Source organism: Patiria miniata, unplaced genomic scaffold (assembly GCF_015706575.1).
Source record: "Patiria miniata isolate m_02_andy unplaced genomic scaffold, ASM1570657v1 HiC_scaffold_5, whole genome shotgun sequence".
Taxonomy (NCBI): Eukaryota; Metazoa; Echinodermata; class Asteroidea; order Valvatida; family Asterinidae; genus Patiria; species Patiria miniata.
Window position 1 is genome coordinate 11543450 of NW_024037072.1, and position 19299 is coordinate 11562748.

Below are 19299 nucleotides of genomic sequence, written 5' to 3' on the forward strand. Positions count from 1 at the left end.
TTTTTTTTCATTTTTGTTTTCATTTTCAATTAGGGGGGGGGGGGGAGTTGACCCTTTGCCTCCCCTCGGAATGTCCATGATTTGAACTTTATACTACGAATGATACTGTTATATGGCAAGTTCAGCCTCAATTGTTATATTTTAACTTCCTCTCATAACATACATATCTTTTTCGTGAATAAACGAAGTTGGTTTCAAGCCTACTATTGGAGGTTATTCTTAGAGTGAAGGCACGAGGTGGGGGTTGTAAGTTACCCAAGCCTCCTTCTCAACTTAATATTTAATGACAATTATCAATAAAAATGAATATCACCACAGCGTATAGCTTTTGCTAAGCTAAGTGATGCACGTGTCTTATGTTTGAACTTTACCACCCCATCATATTGTGTCAGCCAAGAAACAAATGGAGGGCTCACATCGCAAGAATATCGCCCTATTAGCCAAGACCTTAAACTATACACTTGTGCGGCATATCAGCCGTGGCGTAAAAATGTTTCTTAAAATATCAAGGCTTTTTCTATACACTTTATCAAGTGCTTATTTTAAATATACAATATTTAAAACTTCAGCAAGAAAACCAACATGAAGAAAAATATTAACCGACTACTGTTCAGCCAAACTGCCCTCGTCGAGTCATAATTTGGAAATTATTAACGAAACACGTAATTCTTCAACTCTAACACAGTCAACGATACATCGGAATTGAAATTCAGCCATGCATAATTATGGAAAAACAAGATAATTTCTGTTAGATTTTTAAAAGGCCACGTTGAACACACACATTCTTATTTACAAAATAGACAAATCGTCGTGCGTTTAAAGATGACAGGTGCACTTGTGGATCCTTCAGCCAATCAATAGTCTCTTCATCGAACTGCCTCAGGCCATACCCGTGAGACTTTTGTGCCGACACATTGAGGTCAAACATAGACCAGTAAAGATATCACAAAATATTACGAACAATGACTGGCTGTTATTATAGTTGTTCTGTTTGGGGGTTTTAGTATTAATAATTTTGTTTATATTTATCTTTGTTTTTTATTTGTATTCTGTTTTTATTTATATTTTTTTAAAATTAATTCGAATGCCCTTGCAAAATACATGAAGATGTTGTACGAGACGTCATTCGTGCCAGGCCCGATTTGAAGCAGAAAATCAGAATGCACACTCACCAAGTACTTCCAAATGCTTACAGGCTTCATTTCTTGGGACAATAACAAATACAACATCCTTCCAAATGCTGACAATGATTTCTCATGAACTATCACAGTTACGAAATATACTCACAGGTAAGAATAGATCCATTATAATAGGCTCAAAGGTAAGGAAGAGCTGTTTTCTAAATTTCCCATTATACAACAAGAAAAACGCAGTCTCGTGGGACATTTATAGCCTACTGTTTACATCGGCGTTTTGTCAAAATCTGTCGTCAACATACATCAGCGGCATGCAGCCGATATAACATCGGTGGTAACCAATATCTTTGTAGCCTTTGACAAGATCATCGCGAATTCGGACATATAACCCAGTGGTGGAGACGAGATGCGACTGGAGGGAGACTACACATGCCGAGAGAGCTGAGTCCGTTAACGCACTGGTTTATACTCGGAACTATGGCTGCATCCGAATCAGTTGTCTAGAGCTAGGTCTAGGTCCATGCCAATTGAAAATACGCGGGGACGCGCTGACAATAGACGTAGCCGTAGCTCTGGAAGCCCGTTTCGGACACGGCCTATGCTCGGCATACATTGTTTAGTCTCCGCTCTATTTGCCCCGAGGCATCGCCGCTCGGTTTTGAAATAAAAAAATCACGATGGCCTTGTCAAAAGGCTGATAACTTAGTAATTCTGCAAAGAAACACCCGGGTCCTCTTCGGGAAAGATCTTGACATTCTGCACCTTGGAGCTGCGCCTGTTGTTGCCGCGGAGTCCGTTGTACAGCCGGCTGGCGAGGAGTGCAAGGAACGTGCCGCAGTGCTCGAATAACTCGAAGACGGTCAGAAGAGACAGGCCTAGCCACAGCCCTAGCAGCCCGCCGATGTCACTGACCAAATTAACAAACTGTCCGAAAAGAAAATATTTGAGAATCATTCAAGTTGGTCTGCAAAACATGTGTCTTTCGGCAATAATGCACAGCGAATAACGCGACTATAATTCGAAGTCTATGGAAGGCCCCATGCACGCTAAGGGTCTGTGATATGCAAGCAGATTCAGCGATTAGTTACGCAAAACAAGACTGCGTCTTGACCTCGAGATTCTGACCATTTAACAGGCGCCTTCTATCGGGTCTTCCGTAACCAGTTGTTGTTTTACAAGAATATGGCAGTCAAATTGACCAATCAACAGCTAAGTTCTGATCGAAATGACGTCGCCGTTTCTAAAGTCGACTCCGAATGGCTGGCGCGCTGGGTCGCATTACATTTGCACGCTGGGATGGTCAGACGTTCGTTCGTGTGGCTCTTCACACATGAATGTCTGATCGTCAGACTAACAGCAAGGAGGGTCTGTCAGCAAATGTGTTGTCCCCCTCCCCATTCAAAATGGGTTGTGGGACGTCTGTTGCGCATGCGGTCACCAGCGCCATTGGGTATCGTATACCCCCAATCAGCCTAAGCTATCTCTGTATATTCACGGAGGCCCCTTTCAATGACAAAAACATTTTGCCAACTGTACAGTAGACTGTAGTCCCCAGTGGACTAACTTCTTTAGAAGACTGACATCCCAAGTAGACTGACGTGCCCAGTAAACTCGTCATGTCCCCAGTAGAGTAGACTGACGTCCCCAGTAGACAGACGTCCCCAGTACACTGACATCACCAGAAGACTGACGTTTCCATTAGAATGACGCCCCCAGTACACCGACGTCCCCAGTAGACTGACATCCCGAGTAGACTGACGTCCCATGTAGACTGACGTCCCCAGTAGACTGACGTCTTCAGTAGACATACGTCCCTAGTAGACTGACGTCTTCAGTAGACAGACGTCTTCAGTAAACAGACGTCCCAAGTAGACTGACATCTCCAGTAGACTGACATCGCCAGTAGACTGACGTCCCCTGTGGACTTACATCCACAGTAGACTAACATCCCCAATAGACTGTCGTCCCCAGTAGACAGACAATCCCAGTAGACTGACATCCCCAGTAGACTGACATCTCCAGTAGACAGACGTCCCCAGTGGACTGACGTCCCCAGTAGACTGACATCCCTAGTAGACTGACGTCCCCAGCAGACTTACATCCCCAGTAGACAAACATCCCCAGTAGACTGACGTCCCTAGTGGACTGACGTCCCCAGTAGACTGACGTCCCTAGTAGACTGACATCCCCACTAGACTGACGTCCCCAGTAGACTGACGTCCCCAGTAGACCAACGTCCCCAGTAGACTGACATCCCCAGTAGACTGACGTCCCCAGTAGACAGACGACCCCAGTAGACTGACGTCCCCAGTAGACAGACGACCCCAGTAGACTGACGTGCCCAGTAGACTGACGTCCCCAGTAGACTGACATCCCCAGTAGACTGACATCCCCATTAGACAGACGTCCCCAGTAGGCTGACATCCCCAGGAGACAGACATCCCCAGTAGAGTGACATCCCCAGTAAACTGGCATCCCCAGTAGACTGACGTGCCCAGTAGACTGACATCCCAAATAGACTGACGTCCCCAGTAGACTGACTTCCCCAGTAGACTGACGTCCACTGTAGAAAGACGTCTTCAGTAGACTGACGTCCCCAGTAGACTGACATCCCCAGTAGACTGACGTACGGACTGCTTTAATGTGACCATGGTACCTGTTTGTTTCGCGCAGATGATCCGGATCGCGGTCGGTGATCCGACACGTCGATAGCTGCTACGTTTTAACGGATCCTGCAAGATCCAAGGTGCGCAAGATCAAAGACGTGCGCGACGGACGGAGAGTTTTTCAATGCAGCTTAATGAAAGTATGTTCGGTTGAACCTTACCTGTGCTCGCTGGATCATGGAACTCAGGAGTCCGTGTCTTTGGGAGCATTTACGTGCGGGCCCGTGTCCGTAGGTGTGCAAGCATGAACAGGGGTCCGCACGCGCGCGTGCGCATGCACTCAAATCGGAATTAATCCATGCCCCCTCCTCCACCATACGTGACCCGCAATCGTAAATTTGTCATTCGCGCTGTATGTGTTATTCAATTTCAAGGATGACTAATTATATTTCATGTTGATGACTCACGCTGCTCTCGATGGCCTCCTTTTCCTTTTGGTTGCAAACTTTCAAATATCTCCCAAATTGCCAACGCCGAGCAAAAACATAATAGACAGTTTTGAAGCTTCAGTACTTGATGGTTTGTAGCAAGGTTCCCAGCTCTGAACCCGCCTTTGAACTTGTATCTTTGACAAGTCTGGGTTAAAATTGGACTCGATGGTGGCGCTATTTACAACGAAGTGAGGGGATCATTATTTTCAAAATGGCGACGGGCTTCAGGACTACGTACGTAACTTTGGGGTTATCAACTTCATCGATAAACCACAAAACAATATACAAAAAAGTAAAGGATACAATCAAGCTTTCATTTAACGTGTATCTTGAACTCTTGTGAGAATTCTGCGTATTTTACAGTAATGTAGGCCTATGTACTGGTCTGAATCCATAAGGTACGAGCGAAAAGTAGTGCGTCACCTAGAGGTTAGCCAAGTCTCATGGTGTTAGGGGGGGGGGGGAAGGTTGACATCTTTGTGCAACACCCTATTCCTTCTGTTTTGTTTTAGTTTGAATTAATTTTTAAAAAACAATCTGGGGGAGGTTTATGATTAAAGTTGTTCTTGAACGAGGATGACTTAATCTACGCAACACCTATAATTGTGATTTATTAATCTAGGACAACCCTTAGACCCTATACTTTAGTACCCCTCAAAACAAACGTAATGCAAAGTCACAAAAAGCTAATTAATAGGATATCGTGTCTCACGATGCATCGACCCGAAGCCAAATTATTTTTGTCTGGCACATAGTAACGTTAATTACAATAAACGAGCAAGTTAAATAGAAACGACTGTCTGTACGTCATGCAGTGGGACCATAATAGGAATGAGCCTCAGGCACTATTTATTTTTCAGGAAAAGTAAAGATTAACTCGTCTGACAATTCCTTCAGGTATGCGGAGCATTGATTTTTGCTCTTCAGTGTAATCTTGGCGAGTCATGTTTGTCGATGTTCGATATATGTCTGTGTTATGCACAAATGTCGAAGGGGGTTACGTATTACTGTTTATAATGACTACAAAATGTCCCTTATATCTGCAGGCGGTGCTTAGTGCTGTGTGACGTTGGCAGATGGATTCGGTACCTCTTCGTACCAGGCTGAAGCGACAATGAGGTTTGGAGTACAAACACTGTACTTCGAACAGACAGATATCGAGTGAAAATGAAACTTTGACTGGGAAACGGTCGAAAATGCTACATTAGTGAATAGGCTAACTATAGTTGACCTCGAGACTGTACCGGGGTTTTTTGGCGACTATCTTCCACTGTCCTTTAAAACAATTTCCTGAAAACCTTTTTTTCGTCGATTGTCTAATGGAAAAAAATTGGGTGACTTTTTTTCTTGGTTTTTGGCACTGATAATTATACCAAAATAGCAACTTTTAATAAAATTGTTATCTGTCAATATTGTAGCAGAAGTTAATTTAGAGCTTGAAATTGGAGTTCCATGTCCTTCGAATGATGGCCAAAGCGTGGTTTAAGCATTCGTGAATTTACTGAAATGCATTTATAATTGAAAAATCCCATGCCTGTGACATGGACTTCAATTTTTGTGTTTAGATTAATTTCAGAACATTGCAGGCGAGTTGCCCTGTGATTACCATACTGTTTGATGGATAGCCATAGGCTTAAACTGATTCTAGCAGTATTACAGTCGGCAAAAAACTAATATTTGATTACACCTACCAGGTAGGCCGGCGACTGTTTGATGTACTGAAAGTTGAACTCCTGGAAGTACACCTCAACCTTAGCGACGTTCTTTCTGCAAAAATAGGGTCGTGCGAAATTCAAACATTAAATTGTCACTAATGTCGTCGTATTAAAGTTTCTTACGGCATGTACTTCCATTCCCATGAGGTTTAAACGGCTGTTTAAATCAAAGGAGGCTCCAACAGTGGCTGATGCATCGTATCCCTTAACCTACTGATCAGAACAGTCGTCACGATGCAGTAGGCTTACTCAGTGCTTTAAACACCGCTCTGTGAGTGACCAGTAATTCGTTCACTGATTGGTACCATTCAGGCCAAGTAAAAAAAAAAGGGTGGAATCGTCCACGCTCTTCCTTTTTCGCGCCCGCCTCCTTTTTAAAATTCGCAGATTTAGAATATAGTTTGCAAATATATTGTCAAGTTATTGTCCTTTTTATACATTTTCAACAACACTGTAGCCATGTAGAAAGGGTGACGGGTCCGTTGGACACAATTTTTTATCAGCAAAAGAGTCATTTTTTATTTCACCACAACCGAGAGACCGAGGCCCTTGTTTTCAATGCTCATTAGGCAATTAACAATTTGTCTAACTGTAAAGTGCAAGAAACAACTTACAAGACCCAATCTCGGGGCGATGCTTGCCGCAGCATCTCTCTAACGTCATTGTTACGATCGTTGATATCACGAAACAACTTGTCCTGCGTCAAGAAAATGAAACCAAACAAAATTGCACACTCTTACTTCCAAAGAAAGAAAATATTCAAGTGTAAGTGCCTAAATTAACTACAACAGACTGAAACTAAAGACTATTCGTTCACTGGAATTTATCTATTTTTCACTCGTATCCATTCCCCTTGTCGAAGTATTTCCTTCTAAATTAGAATGATTTTTACTCTAAATAGTGATCGTGTGGTATATAACATTTCTTAAACAAAAGATTGTTCTTGTAAATATAATGAAAAACCAATGAAATTGGGGTATTTTTCTGCAGAAAAAAAAGCTTTTTCAGTCAACTTCGGAGGATATTTATTTCCCTCAGTAATTCTTTTCTTTGATACTGCGCCAAAAACAGCCACTTTAAAGTCCAGAACTTTATTGAATTACATCGAATCTCACGAAACGGGTCTTCAGGGCAATTTTTACTCATTATTTGTTTTTTCCACATGCAGTCAAATGAGCACAGCCTGCCTTTCGTTTGGATACTGATGTTGGCATCTAGCAGATGCTGTGAGTGACAATATTGACTGTTTCTCTGATTTCCGTTGTGCCAGATTTCCTTTTTTTAGAAATACCTATTACCCTAAAGTAGCTGTGCCAGCTTTCGATTTTGTTGGGTCGGTCAAAACTTCTTTCTTTATACCTGAAATTGATCCGAGGGCCAGAGAGATGAACTCGCTGCAGTTAGGTACGTGGTCTCGCTGAAATATAATGAAAAAAGTGCAGAGTGACAAAAATGACAAACAAATGACAAGAGTCGCAGTATTTACAAAATGAATGTCAATAAAACCATTATAATTGCACAGTTTATTGGCAATTTGGCAGGTTGTCTTTAAGTGAAATCCAAAGTCTTTGACGAAATCAGTAATATTTGTTTAATATTGTCAAACGTTTCATTCTAAAACATGTGAGATTCGTAATTGTCCAAAAACCGGGATTTTTTTTTAAAAGCTTTTTGGTACATCGGCGTTCTATACTATATGACAGAAAAGGAAACCTGTATGTTGGTTGAATTTAATCGTGATGAATTTGAAGATTGATTATTTCACATTTTGTCCTGATTTTCAAATTTTCAAATTGGAAAAACTATTCCTAAGGACGTTGTTAATCGTTGTTAATTTACATTAATATTTGCAACTGCATAAGGCCTACTTAGTCATTTTGATTATTCAATAAAATACCACATCCAAAATTGTAAAGAACTGAGATGCCCCTTGTCACATCTCTACGAAGGAAAACTGGTTGAGCAGTTCCTTAATGAGTAACTTTACAGATAACTGACTCACTTGCACCGCTGGAAACAGTTGCAGTTCAACGTGCCTTCCTTGTATTTCTCCTCCAAAGACGACATGCAAGCCTGAGCTGCAAATGGGGGACAGGTTTTCAAAATCCATTTTAATTTCGAGAGAAACATGCCTGGTCTTTTTCCTCACTTCATTCGTTTCTTGAATGTTGTCCATAAAGTTTTGTTTTTGCTTAATAATTGACTAAATATGGAGCTGGAACAACAATCACTGGAAGCCAGTTCAGTGTTAGTTTGAGCTCGAAAATACCACTGAAAAATAAAGTTCTAAGCTTTAAATAATGAGAAGAGGGGGCTATTAAAATCTTGTAAACTATGTTATGCTGCAAAGTGTTTTGGCCGAGGTTTGTAGCTTAAGCTGTAAGAATCGATACGTAACATTGACAACACACGTAAAGTATCAGTATCGATACTACATTGATGTAATGATTTTACACGCGGTGTCATATGAAAATCAGACTCGTATGAAAATCGGACTCTTTTTCCTTTTTATTGGTTAAACCCTCTCACGTGACCGGTCCCTCTCCTAATTATCTATGCATGAGCATGCGCAATACCACCAATGAGTCCGTATTTCATAAAACCTAGATTCATGCTACAGCGGCAACGATACCTGCGTCATCATCGATATCGCAAGGGTGGGTGGTGCCGTTGAGGGTATTCGGGTAATGAGGATCGAAACATTCGCACTCTTTAATCACTTTCTTCTGGTAACAGCTACGCTCACAAGCCTGGCGATAAAAACAAAATGAGGGTGTGTTATTGTCAATGATGACGTCCTTAAACGAATACTTACGGAATCGTAATCTTTTTAAAACATGTCCAAGGAGAAGTGGCACCGTTTGTTCTATTTATGACATACTTGTACATTGGTGTGTTTTTTCAATTGTGTCCTTATTACCTCCGCCAAGGAGGTTATGTTTTCGTTGGAGTTGATTGGTTGGTTGGTTGGTTGGTTTGTCTATTAACAGGATAACTCCAAAAGTTCTGGACGGATTTTCATGAAATTGTTTTTATAAGTACAAATCGATTAGATTTTGGAAGTGATCCGATGTGGTTCTGGATGTGGATGAAGGCTATTTTTTAAGGATTCATCACCATGTTGTACGTTCGAATATGCTATGTGTAAAGACTTGTGTGGGTAACACAGCGTGCAGTCTGTGAGCGCATAGCACAAACATAATTGAAACAAACAGGTCAATGGACTCGACCATTTTATACTATGGGGGAGTGGGGAATGTGTAATAAAATGAGGTCCAGTGCATGCGAGTATTTCTATTGGCTGTACTGACAATAATGGCGGGGAATTGTTCAGCCTTGGCGGAGGTTTGCGCTCTCTGAGTGCTTTCTAGTTTTGAACATGCAAAATATACATTCTTTTGTAAATATTCAAATTATCCAAATGCAATAGCTTGCTGCAGCAGCTACGATTCGGTCATCAGCTTCCTCTACATACGAATTGTGTTCTGCTCTATTCAGTAATGCAATTTTACTTAGGTTTTCAAAAGTAATTTACCTTTAGGCTGTACTCGACTCCGTAGCGGTCTCTGAAGATATTACCCTTGTCTGTTACCTCCTGCGTACAATTACCATACGGATCACCCAGACGTTCAATAGTCACCTGCCAAGGGGTACAACGTGATAGGCAGGTTCAACAGGAGCAGCTTCACAGCTTACCTTATCACTTTTGGAATATTTCTAATTTCGAGAAACACGTAATTTACCAGTAGGCCTATAACTTCAAACATTAATGGCAGGTTTGGAATATCAGCGCCTGATGTGCATTTGTTACTAATCAATCCTAGTCAGGTTTTCCATCGATTCGTAAACTATTTCCGCCGAAGGCATGGAAGACGAGAATATTGTCTCGCCAAATTTGTATTTCTTTTTTAAGTATTAAAGACTACATTTTCATCATGAAAATTTAAGTCTTTTAAGTAAATTGTGGAGTGCCGTGGCCTCGTGGTCTGGGGCATTGAATTCGTGGTCTGCGGGTAATTCTGCAGGTTTTGGGTTTTCGAGTCCAGCCTGGGGTTATGTTGTGTGTGCCCTTAGACAAGGCCCTATCACTCATTGGAGTGAATGGGCAGCTGTGAAGACAGAGATAGTTATTGCGGTTGATTTTAGCTGCTTTGCGCCCAAATGGCAGCATGGAGCTGTATACTCCCCAGGGAGCTGAGATGATGGCCTTATGAGCAGGTAATACCGTAATAGCGTTTTAAGCACCAAGACTGGTGGATACGTGCCTTTTATGTACACACAAGTGCACTTCGGGAAATCAAGAGATGTTTCAAATGTACACTGTTTTCGAAGCTCTACTTTCGCTTTTGTCGTTATCCAAATACTGCTATACAATAATCTTCAAAAACTCTTTTGTTACAGTTGTTATCCACCACAGTTTTTCCCCATGCACTGTTACTCACGACGCGGACGTTGATGGCGGTCTTCGAGCCCGGCGCGACGGAGATGCCATCGTCCTCTGGGAAGGGCATGACGTCACGGTCGTGGACCACCAGCCTGAAGCCCGCTGCCTCGGTGATCTCGGGCATATACTCGTCTTGCTCAAGGAAAAGCTCCATTGTCAGGCCTAAAGAGCGAAAGATTGAATATTGATTGTGGAATTAAAGGATTCATAATTCATGACGAAGTATTCTTTTGAACAAATTTTGTTCAACTTTCTACTCCTCTTAAATGTATGAAAACTATTTGACATCCCTTCTTGGTTAATTTATTGAATTCCTTAAGACCTTTAAACTCTTCCATGCTTTTCCAAACAACTAAGGGCGCTGTTGCCGTGATGTCATTTCAGGAAGATGTGAAGACACTGCTCAGTTCATGGGTTTTTCTGTTAAAATTGCGAACCCCAAAATTTGCTCATTGAAAACATTTGTGAGAAAAGTCTGCTCATTGGCGTACTTTCATGTACTGCCATCACCAAAGAAAACAACTGCAAAATGTCCATTATTCTGGCAACTCTTGGTACAGAAATAGTTGTAAACATTGAGGGTTTTTGCCTGAAATGACATCACAATATTGCACAGGAATATGAAAATTTGCGTTAGCATAAAAACTCAAAAGCACCAAAATAAACCTTGAAAATGACATTATGGAAATTGATAAAGAAACTTAATCGGACACGAATGTGTATTTTCAAGGAACGTTAGAAAACAATTACATAACATGGGAACCTTAGGGATATACAAGGACACTATAGAGCACTTCACAAAAATCGCTGAAGCCTTGAGCCGTTGGATGGAAAGCCCTACGTGCGTGTTTTAATTACTGGATAGAACAAGCTAGATCCAGAACAAATACCCAACCCCGCAAAAAAGAAGGGGAAAAAACAATCACTGAGACAGTTATAGTCGCTGAATCATCAGCAACCCTCATGAAATAAGTGCTTGAATTACTTTAAAATAATTTGTCCAGTAATTAAGGTCACAGAAGGATTTTAACAATATTTTACAAGGGAATGCTTCACAGTTTTGAGGGACACGTTAACAATTAAATGAAGTGCCCCGTCATTATTAAGAAAAATCTTGAACATGGATCGATTCTTGGTTCAATGGCTCGATTCAGGGTGAAATTCTCGGGAACTGCATCTTTTAAAAACTCAAAATTGCGATCGGTACTTACAGTTATAGAATAAGCCAAAAGCAGTTACAAGTCGAAGCAGATAATTTCTTTTCGTTTTAACCCTGGACGGAGTGACTTGATGCCCCTGGGGCATCAGGTGACCGAATTGTTTGAATAAAAAAAAAATGAGGACCAATGACGGTCACCTCCTATCTAATCCTCATTCAACCCTTGCCAAATCAGCTGGTTCAATGAACTTTGCAGCCAGGGCTACACCCAGGCCGTGTCAACAAACTTTCGACCAGGCCTCCTGCCAAGTCTCATTGAAACATCAACAAAGACCTGTAACTTGACACAGCCATCTCCTTTCATAATTACACCCTACTGTCCTCTGATCTTACTAACTGACCGGACGAGTGAGTCAGTAAGTAATGTAGCGTATAGACCAGGACTCTACGCAATATTACACCTGCAATATGATATTTACCATACAAAGGGCCCGGTCGGTTCGTCTTCAGCGAATCTCCAAACTGGAATGAGTTGAACGTGTAGCAGTTGCCAAACTTGTAGTGGTAGAATGATGTAAAATTTCTAAAGAAAGAACCAAAATTGTGGGGAAAAGTTTGTACCTTAATCAACTGACCTGGATAAGCTAAATGAACCCTTGATCGGTAAGTCAAAATCAATATTTCCATGTGCATGGAACAAACCGGGCACACTAACACTTCTATCACGGAGGCGCCCTTCAATGGCGCAAGCAATGTGTAGCTATATTGTTCCGATGAGCCGACACGGGGCAGTTGCTTTGTTCAATAGCGTGCACAATGGTTTCTCCATTGAAAGAGGACATCCTGCCCGGATTCGGTTACAACAAATGCGAGTCTTCACTAAATAACCGCATGTTCAGTGATGAAATCTATTAACTCATAAATTCTTTTCAAAAGATGCAGTTTGCGTCGGGGTGATGTAAATCAATATTAGGTTTTGCCCTTCACCGACGTATTTCCTGATTATACGTCGGCGAAGGGCAAAACCTAATATTGAGTCATAAATTGTTATATTAGGTTGTGACGTGAATGGGCATCGCCGGGTGAATCTCGCAATTTCGTTTTAGGCACAGGTGTCGGGTTCTCAATTGCAGAAAAAGGCAAGTCAAATTGACTTTTCTGATTTTCAATCTTAAAATTGGTCATGATTATCTTTGCACGGCAGGAGAAGAAAGTAGCTATTGAGCCGAAAACTTTGAAGAACACAATACAGGGTGAGTCAAAAAAGAAGAGGAAACCCAAATGGTGCCTCTTATATTTTGAAGAAGTTCGGCATATAGCGCTTTCCAGATCTAGGACATGAAAGCCCAATTAATAAACTTTTCTTTAGTGAAAGAACCATTCAAGTCGCTGACGTATTTTTCTAGTTATGGCATTTGAACACAAACACCGTTTTTAAGCTTGTCCACGGATTACATTTAAGGTGCACATGATATTTCAGTAAAAATGAAACCATGTATCCTGAAAAGATATCACTATAATCCATGAGTCTCCAGAGTAGCCAAGTAGAAGGCAGGGCAAGACTTTAAAGTCCTGATAAAGCATGCTATTATGCAACATTGAAAGCAGCAGGGTTTTAAGATAAATGTTATGAAAATTGCCAGTTATCATGGTTATGAGAGTTTTCTGCTGTGTTTTGTGAAATGTGAATAGTTCTCGTTTTGCTGAACTATCACTGGCACTTATTGTGATTCGTGGACAAGGTTAAAAAACGGTGTTTGTGTTCGAAATTTCACAACTGTAAAAGTACGTAAGCGAAATGAATGATTCTTTCACTATAAAGAAAACTTATTAATTGGGCTTTCATATCCTAGATTTGGAAAGCGTTACACATGCAGAACTTCTTTAAAAAAAAATTTTTTTTAAATAGGGGGCTCAAATTAAAAAAAAAAAAAAAAGCACTTCGCCAAATGGTGAGGTTCGCTTACCGTGGGGAGCAGGGGTAACCTTTCCACTGGCATTCCAGCAGCATTGACCTCAGGGAGTGACCCATGTCCTTACGCTCGTCATCGGTCAGGTTGGCAAGGTGGGAGATGAGTCGCTGCTCCTTCAGGTAATCGTGGTCTTGCTTCATGAAGAAGTTACCTGCCTCTCGCGCGTCCCAGCCAACGATTCCCTCCTGGTTAAAAAAAAGAAGTGTCAAGTCGCTGCTGGTGTAAATATAGCTTGTCCCTCGTCTTATGAATAATTCCTAATAATAATAATACTTTATTTAAGCAAATTAACACATAAAAAAAGTAAATACACTCAGGTTTATATTACTGACAAAAATAACTTTACAACTTACAAGACACAGAGGAAAAAAAATAAAAGGACAACAAAAACCAAACAAACACCCCAGCGAACATACAGGACAAAGGACAGTGAAGGGCTGACTAGGAAAAAGGCTAAAATGTGTATTAAACACTGTCGCCAAACATAGAACACAAACACATACACAGACCAGACATAATGGATAAAAACACAAAATTGCACAGGGGTAGAAAAGGTGGAGAGGAAGATACGGGAGATAAAAGTAGGGCGGAGGTTTAAAAAGAGGGTAAGAGAAGTGGGTGGGACAGGAACAACATAGAACTGGTAACAAAGGTAATAACCAAATAAACGGAGAAAGGAGGGCACAACAGCACCAAGGAGAAAAGGGAGGAAGCGGGGAAGAAGAGGGGACGGAGGAGGTGGGGATAAACGGAAACGGTACAAATTAGGCCATTACAATTAACCATACAATTTCAGAAACTGGTATGAGATTAAAAAAAAAAGCCAACCAGGTCAATTACAGAGAAAATAAAATTGTCAGCAAGATGATACATCATCTGCTATGACTAATACAGACATGACAACTTTACACATTGAGGTAGCGTCCTAGCTCTCACAAGAATACAGAAAAGGGAGCACTTATTAAGTTACTTAATCATCAGGGTAAGAACTCCAGATCCTAACAAACTGACAGGGAATAGAATATTTAAGTAGGCCAGTACGAGCTAAGATGGCAGTCGTAGCTTGATAAAACCGCTTTAGCCAAATTACCAAAATGCCTATAGATATCCAACCAACCATCACATAATAAAGCATCAACGGCAATTGGACCGATAATATTTACCACTAGCGTTAATCTTAAAACCTTCCCATATCGCTCCAATATGAACAAACACAAGGGAAACCTATCTTACTTTTCTTCGAAATATAACATTTAAAAAAAAAATCAGCGAAACTGTTTAGAATACAAATTTTAGATACAAGTTCTTCAAGAAATAGAATAAGTTTTACTGACCACGGACAGCTTCGCGAAAGGTTGATATTACACGAGAAACACCGAGGAATTTCTACTGTTGCTTCTCATTTAATTTAAAAAGAAGAGTGTAAACAGAGCAGATTTTCTTCATTTAGTACAGAGCACTCAATTAATCGACACAGAGGACTTGACGTGTCATTAAGTCGCTGGAATAATTTCCGTACCACTGCGTACCCGTCACTGGCTTTTTCGATATAATGATTTCTGTCACTTCAGTTTTTCCCTAGTTTGTTGACAATGTGCATTACCTTAATGGCTTTCTCTGTTGATTAATTAATCAAATAATTAGCCGATCCGAACTCAGTGACGCGGCCAAGCACGGAATGGTACCGACATAGCAGCCGCGCTTGGTACGAGATGGCACGTAATGGTGCTTTCATAACGCGTTAAAGACTCGTTATTACATCCGGTTTAAGCTGGAGAACGTTTAATTGAACGCGTGTTTGTGATATATCCATTTCTTTTACTAATTCCAGGTTCAGGAGGAGGCACAAATTGTTATCACAGCCAATTAATCTTCGGTTCTCCCTGTAATGATATAGACGCAATTTTTAAAACCAAAACCGACATTTAGGCCTATAGATAATGGTTTTGTAGACCTTCCTATGAATTCGGTATGGGCCTTATTGTATTTCTTTCTGGTAATGAAACCAAGGATTCTTCAATAGTGCCCCAGGCACTGTAGCCCGAAAGCCTGAAGAAACCTGCAGACAGGGGACAATGAGAAGAAATTACAGTTTTTAGAGGTGGGAGCTAGGAAAAGCCCAGAAGAATATTCTGGGGAAAACCCACGGAATCAGGTAGGGACTGAAAACCCAATCCACATATTGGCCCAGGCGGGATTCGAACCCGGGTCACAGAGGTGGAAGGCGAGGAAAGTACCGCTACGCCAACCTGACTCCCCAACCTGAATTCCACTGAAGCCTTCTTTAGTTCTTTGGTAGTCCGGTTGGCTTACAGCCAATTTTGAGTGAGTTGTTAACATTTGCTGGATGAAAACGCCAAATTACGTACACTTATATCCGTATAAACATTCTAAAGGGGGCGGTTTTGGTGACATAGATCAAGGTTAGACAAAGGTCAAAGTTCATACGGTTTACTAAACTTACTAAACATGTATTGTATATGGTTGTAGTGAATTTCCACTGAAGTCTGAAATTTAAGTTTTGTATTGCCGAACAGGATGTTCTGGGAATAAGAACTCTTACCGGTATAGGCCCCCTAATATTATTTTTTTTAAAAGGTCCATCAAAATAACTTCGCGTGGCCTAACCATATCTAACCATATCACAAAATTCTGAGTCTTGTTGATTCAGCACTTTTTTTTTTAAACATACGCGTTCTGTTCCGTTACTCTTGGAGAAAAACAAACAAACTTTGTTTGGTTTTGCTTGGCAAAATGCAAGCATAAGGCTCTTCCTTTGAATTATTTATTACATTTCATGGTATTAAATTGATGTACACTGCCTGCATTATGTCTACATATAATCCTCACAGGGCACATAAATGTACGATCGATTCCCATTGTTCCAGTCTTTGTTCTTTAAACCCCATGGTCATTTATAGGCCAAGCTGTCTGACATATAACCAGCTATACTCTTGGCCTTGGATAAATCGTATCAATGTGCATGGTATGTGTAAATATATTTTGATCAGGCAAGGTATGACGTAAAGTATTCACCGTGCCTCATGAACGTACTGTGAAAGTCTTCACTTCTGTCGGCTATCGAAACAAGGTAAACCGATGACAACGAAACAGCACAGACATGACAGACATGACAGACGATCTCGAACAGGCTGCTGGATATTTTGGGGATTGTTTTCTCCCTTCTTCTTTCACAACTTTGTTTCCAGTACTTTAATTGAAAACTGAACTTCAATTTACAGTTATTTCCTTTGACCCACCCACAATTTCGAAAAAAATTTTGTTTGTACGGGTGCATACCTGTGTTCCCCAATACCTATGTTCCCCAATACCGATGTTCCCCGAAATCCCTAAACTATAACCCTAACCCTAACCCTAACCCTAGCCCTAACCCTAACCCTAACCCTAATCCTAAGAATTTCGGGGAACATCGGTATTGGGGAGCATAGGTACTTGGTAGACCCCGTTTGTACGACTGTGCAAACAAATTTGTCAAAGAAATCCATGTCAGGTTCAGGCGTTACCGTTTGATAGATGAAACGCCCACTAAAGCTAGGAGAGGTGGCCACCCCTATCGAGAAAACGCCTCCCGTTTGTTCTCTCTTAAAACCCTATTGTGACAGAAACGGCGCCACATTCTCAAGAAATGCTGATACAAGGATGCTGTATTTGCTAAGGAGCAATTCGATATACAAAAAGTAATTGGGGACGGCCGTTAACACCCGACAACATCATAGAAAATCACGAGAAGAATCTAGACAGGCCTGTGAGGGTATCATGAGGTAACTAAAAACAGTCTGGCATGGGAAAGGTCAATATAAACGGTCCTTAAAAGATTTACACTCAACCAAAAAAGAAAGTCACCCTTAATACTTTTTTGTCTAACTCAAAAACTAATGGGCACATCATACTCAAATTATGACTGATCAGTACAGAAATTCCTTAGCAATCCAGCCATATTCTTTTTTTGGCCCAAAACAGTGATAATATGTACAAAAATATGCAATTTATGACAAATGGTGCCGAAAAAAGTTACGCTTTTGTATACGTGCGAAGTGAGTGTGAACCACACTTTACACGTGTACAAAAGTGCGATTGCTTTCAGTATCATTTGTCATAAATTGCATAATTTCATACACATTATCTCTGTTTTGGGCCAAATAAAGAGTATGACTGAATTGCTAAGGAATATCTGTTCTGAATAGTCGTTATTTGAGCGAGAGGTGCTCAGTAGTTTTTGAGTTAGAGAAAAAAGTATTGGAAGTGGGGACTTTTTTTTTTGGTTGAGTGTAGTATTGGTTTCGCAGAAAAAAATCAGCGATTTTTCGACACACGATTCTCGGAAGGCTATTTGTTTTCTAAATACTTTGTTTTCTATTGAAAAAAAAACTGAATTGAAGTTAAAGATGAATAAAAACCCTTCGGGCGTCGCATATATTTGATTCTTAATCGAGGTGAATGATCTCTATACGGCAACATCGTTCTAATACCCAAAATCTAGCAATCTTGGAAAGTCTACTACCTATAGAAAATCAGAAGGTATTAAAATGTAGTGGGTTTAATGGTCCTTTCAATTCACAGAGTGTGCCAGACCCTCGAAAGCAAAAAGGCTACCAAAAAAAATTATTTGTATATAGTCTGGCACTTCTAAAAAGATTGGCAAAAATGTCAATATACGAGACCAAAATCTGCTCAAACTCATGAAATTTGGGACCCGTATAAACTTTACTAAAACATTAACAGTCTGATTTACGTAACACAAACAAGAGATGTTTCGAATTCGTTGTTCGTTAAATATAGCGTTATTTTTGTTTATTTTTGTGATAACAAGTTTTGCTTTTCTTTGCAACCTCGCTGTAACTTTAAGCCTGAAAAAAAAACCGGGATAAACTCACCTCCGTTGTCGCGTTACTCCCACTTGAAGTTGAGGTCAGACCTCCGTTGTCAGCCATCGTTGTCATTCCATGCGTGGGTACATCTGTTGGCGGAGCAGGTGCAGCGGTGGGTGCCCCAGGCCCGGCGCCCATGCCTGCACCGGCTGCTGCAGGTGTTGTCGGCTGTTGGCCCGCTTGTTGCGCGGTCCCTCCGATTCCGGATGCGGGACTCTTCGAGGCATCTGCCTGGCCAGATGGAATTCCCTGCCATGTGTTACCTTGGAAGGAGGACTGGGGAGGCATGTAGTTCACGTCGAAGAGCTCCCTGAACCCATCGCTTGCCATCTCCAGCTTGGAGTGACGGACCGGGTTGATGTTGCAGACAGTCACTGCAGGGAAGTCCAGAGAGCGGTCGAAACGAACATCCAGGCTGACCGAGTAACCGAACTCCAGAAAGGTCGAGAAGAGAATGCATACCTGGATGATGAGAAGGGTGACACCGCCGAAAAAGAGTAGGGTCCAGGCTGCCTTGCCGATCTGACTCTTCGACCGATGGATGTTGGGCAGCCCGTGGGCTGAACTTGTCTCCAGAAGGGTGTTCAGCGCTCCATGAAAGGTTTCTCCCTTACTTCCCATTCTCAACTCAATTAGAAACCTCAAATATAACTCTTCAAGACGCGCGCGTTGTTTCTACGAAATCTATAAGAATGAGGGTGCGGCTAAAAGTGGCACTGCTCACGTTTGCACAGCTCAAATACTTGTCTGCTGACGGAAATCGATCGTTTGAATTCATTGCAGCAAAGGCGGTTTGCGCGTGCGCAAGTTTTGAGTGAAGAACATGTCCAAGCAATGCAGTTTGCTGCAATACGCCATCGGCATTCAATGTGTCGAGAGGATTATA

General features: G+C 41.3%; 1 protein-coding gene across 1 annotated transcript; it reads right to left on the reverse strand.

Moving 5' to 3' along the window:
* Window positions 1-1734: 1734 nt before the first annotated feature.
* Window positions 1735-19299, reverse strand: LOC119741791 (degenerin unc-8-like). The gene is made up of 11 exons (XM_038217686.1): window positions 18420-19299; window positions 13519-13709; window positions 12031-12134; window positions 10391-10554; window positions 9484-9588; window positions 8581-8698; window positions 7951-8026; window positions 7308-7365; window positions 6563-6645; window positions 5925-6000; window positions 1735-2060 (listed from the first exon to the last, which is right to left on the reverse strand). The coding sequence occupies exons 1-11, from the start codon at window positions 19032-19034 to the stop codon at window positions 1839-1841; spliced, it is 1812 nt and encodes a 603-aa protein (XP_038073614.1). The 5' UTR covers window positions 19035-19299; the 3' UTR covers window positions 1735-1838.

Excerpts from the sequence above, each read along its gene's own strand:
- LOC119741791 (XM_038217686.1), bottom strand. The coding sequence starts at position 19,034 with ATGGGAAGTAAGGGAGAAACCTTTCATGGAGCGCTGAACACCCTTCTG. Across the intron at positions 12,135-13,518 it reads GGTTACCCCTGCTCCCCACG|AAATTTTACATCATTCTACC; the intron begins GTAAGCGAACCT and ends TTCTTTCTTTAG. Across the intron at positions 10,555-12,030 it reads CCGACCGGGCCCTTTGTATG|GCCTGACAATGGAGCTTTTC; the intron begins GTAAATATCATA and ends TTCGCTCTTTAG.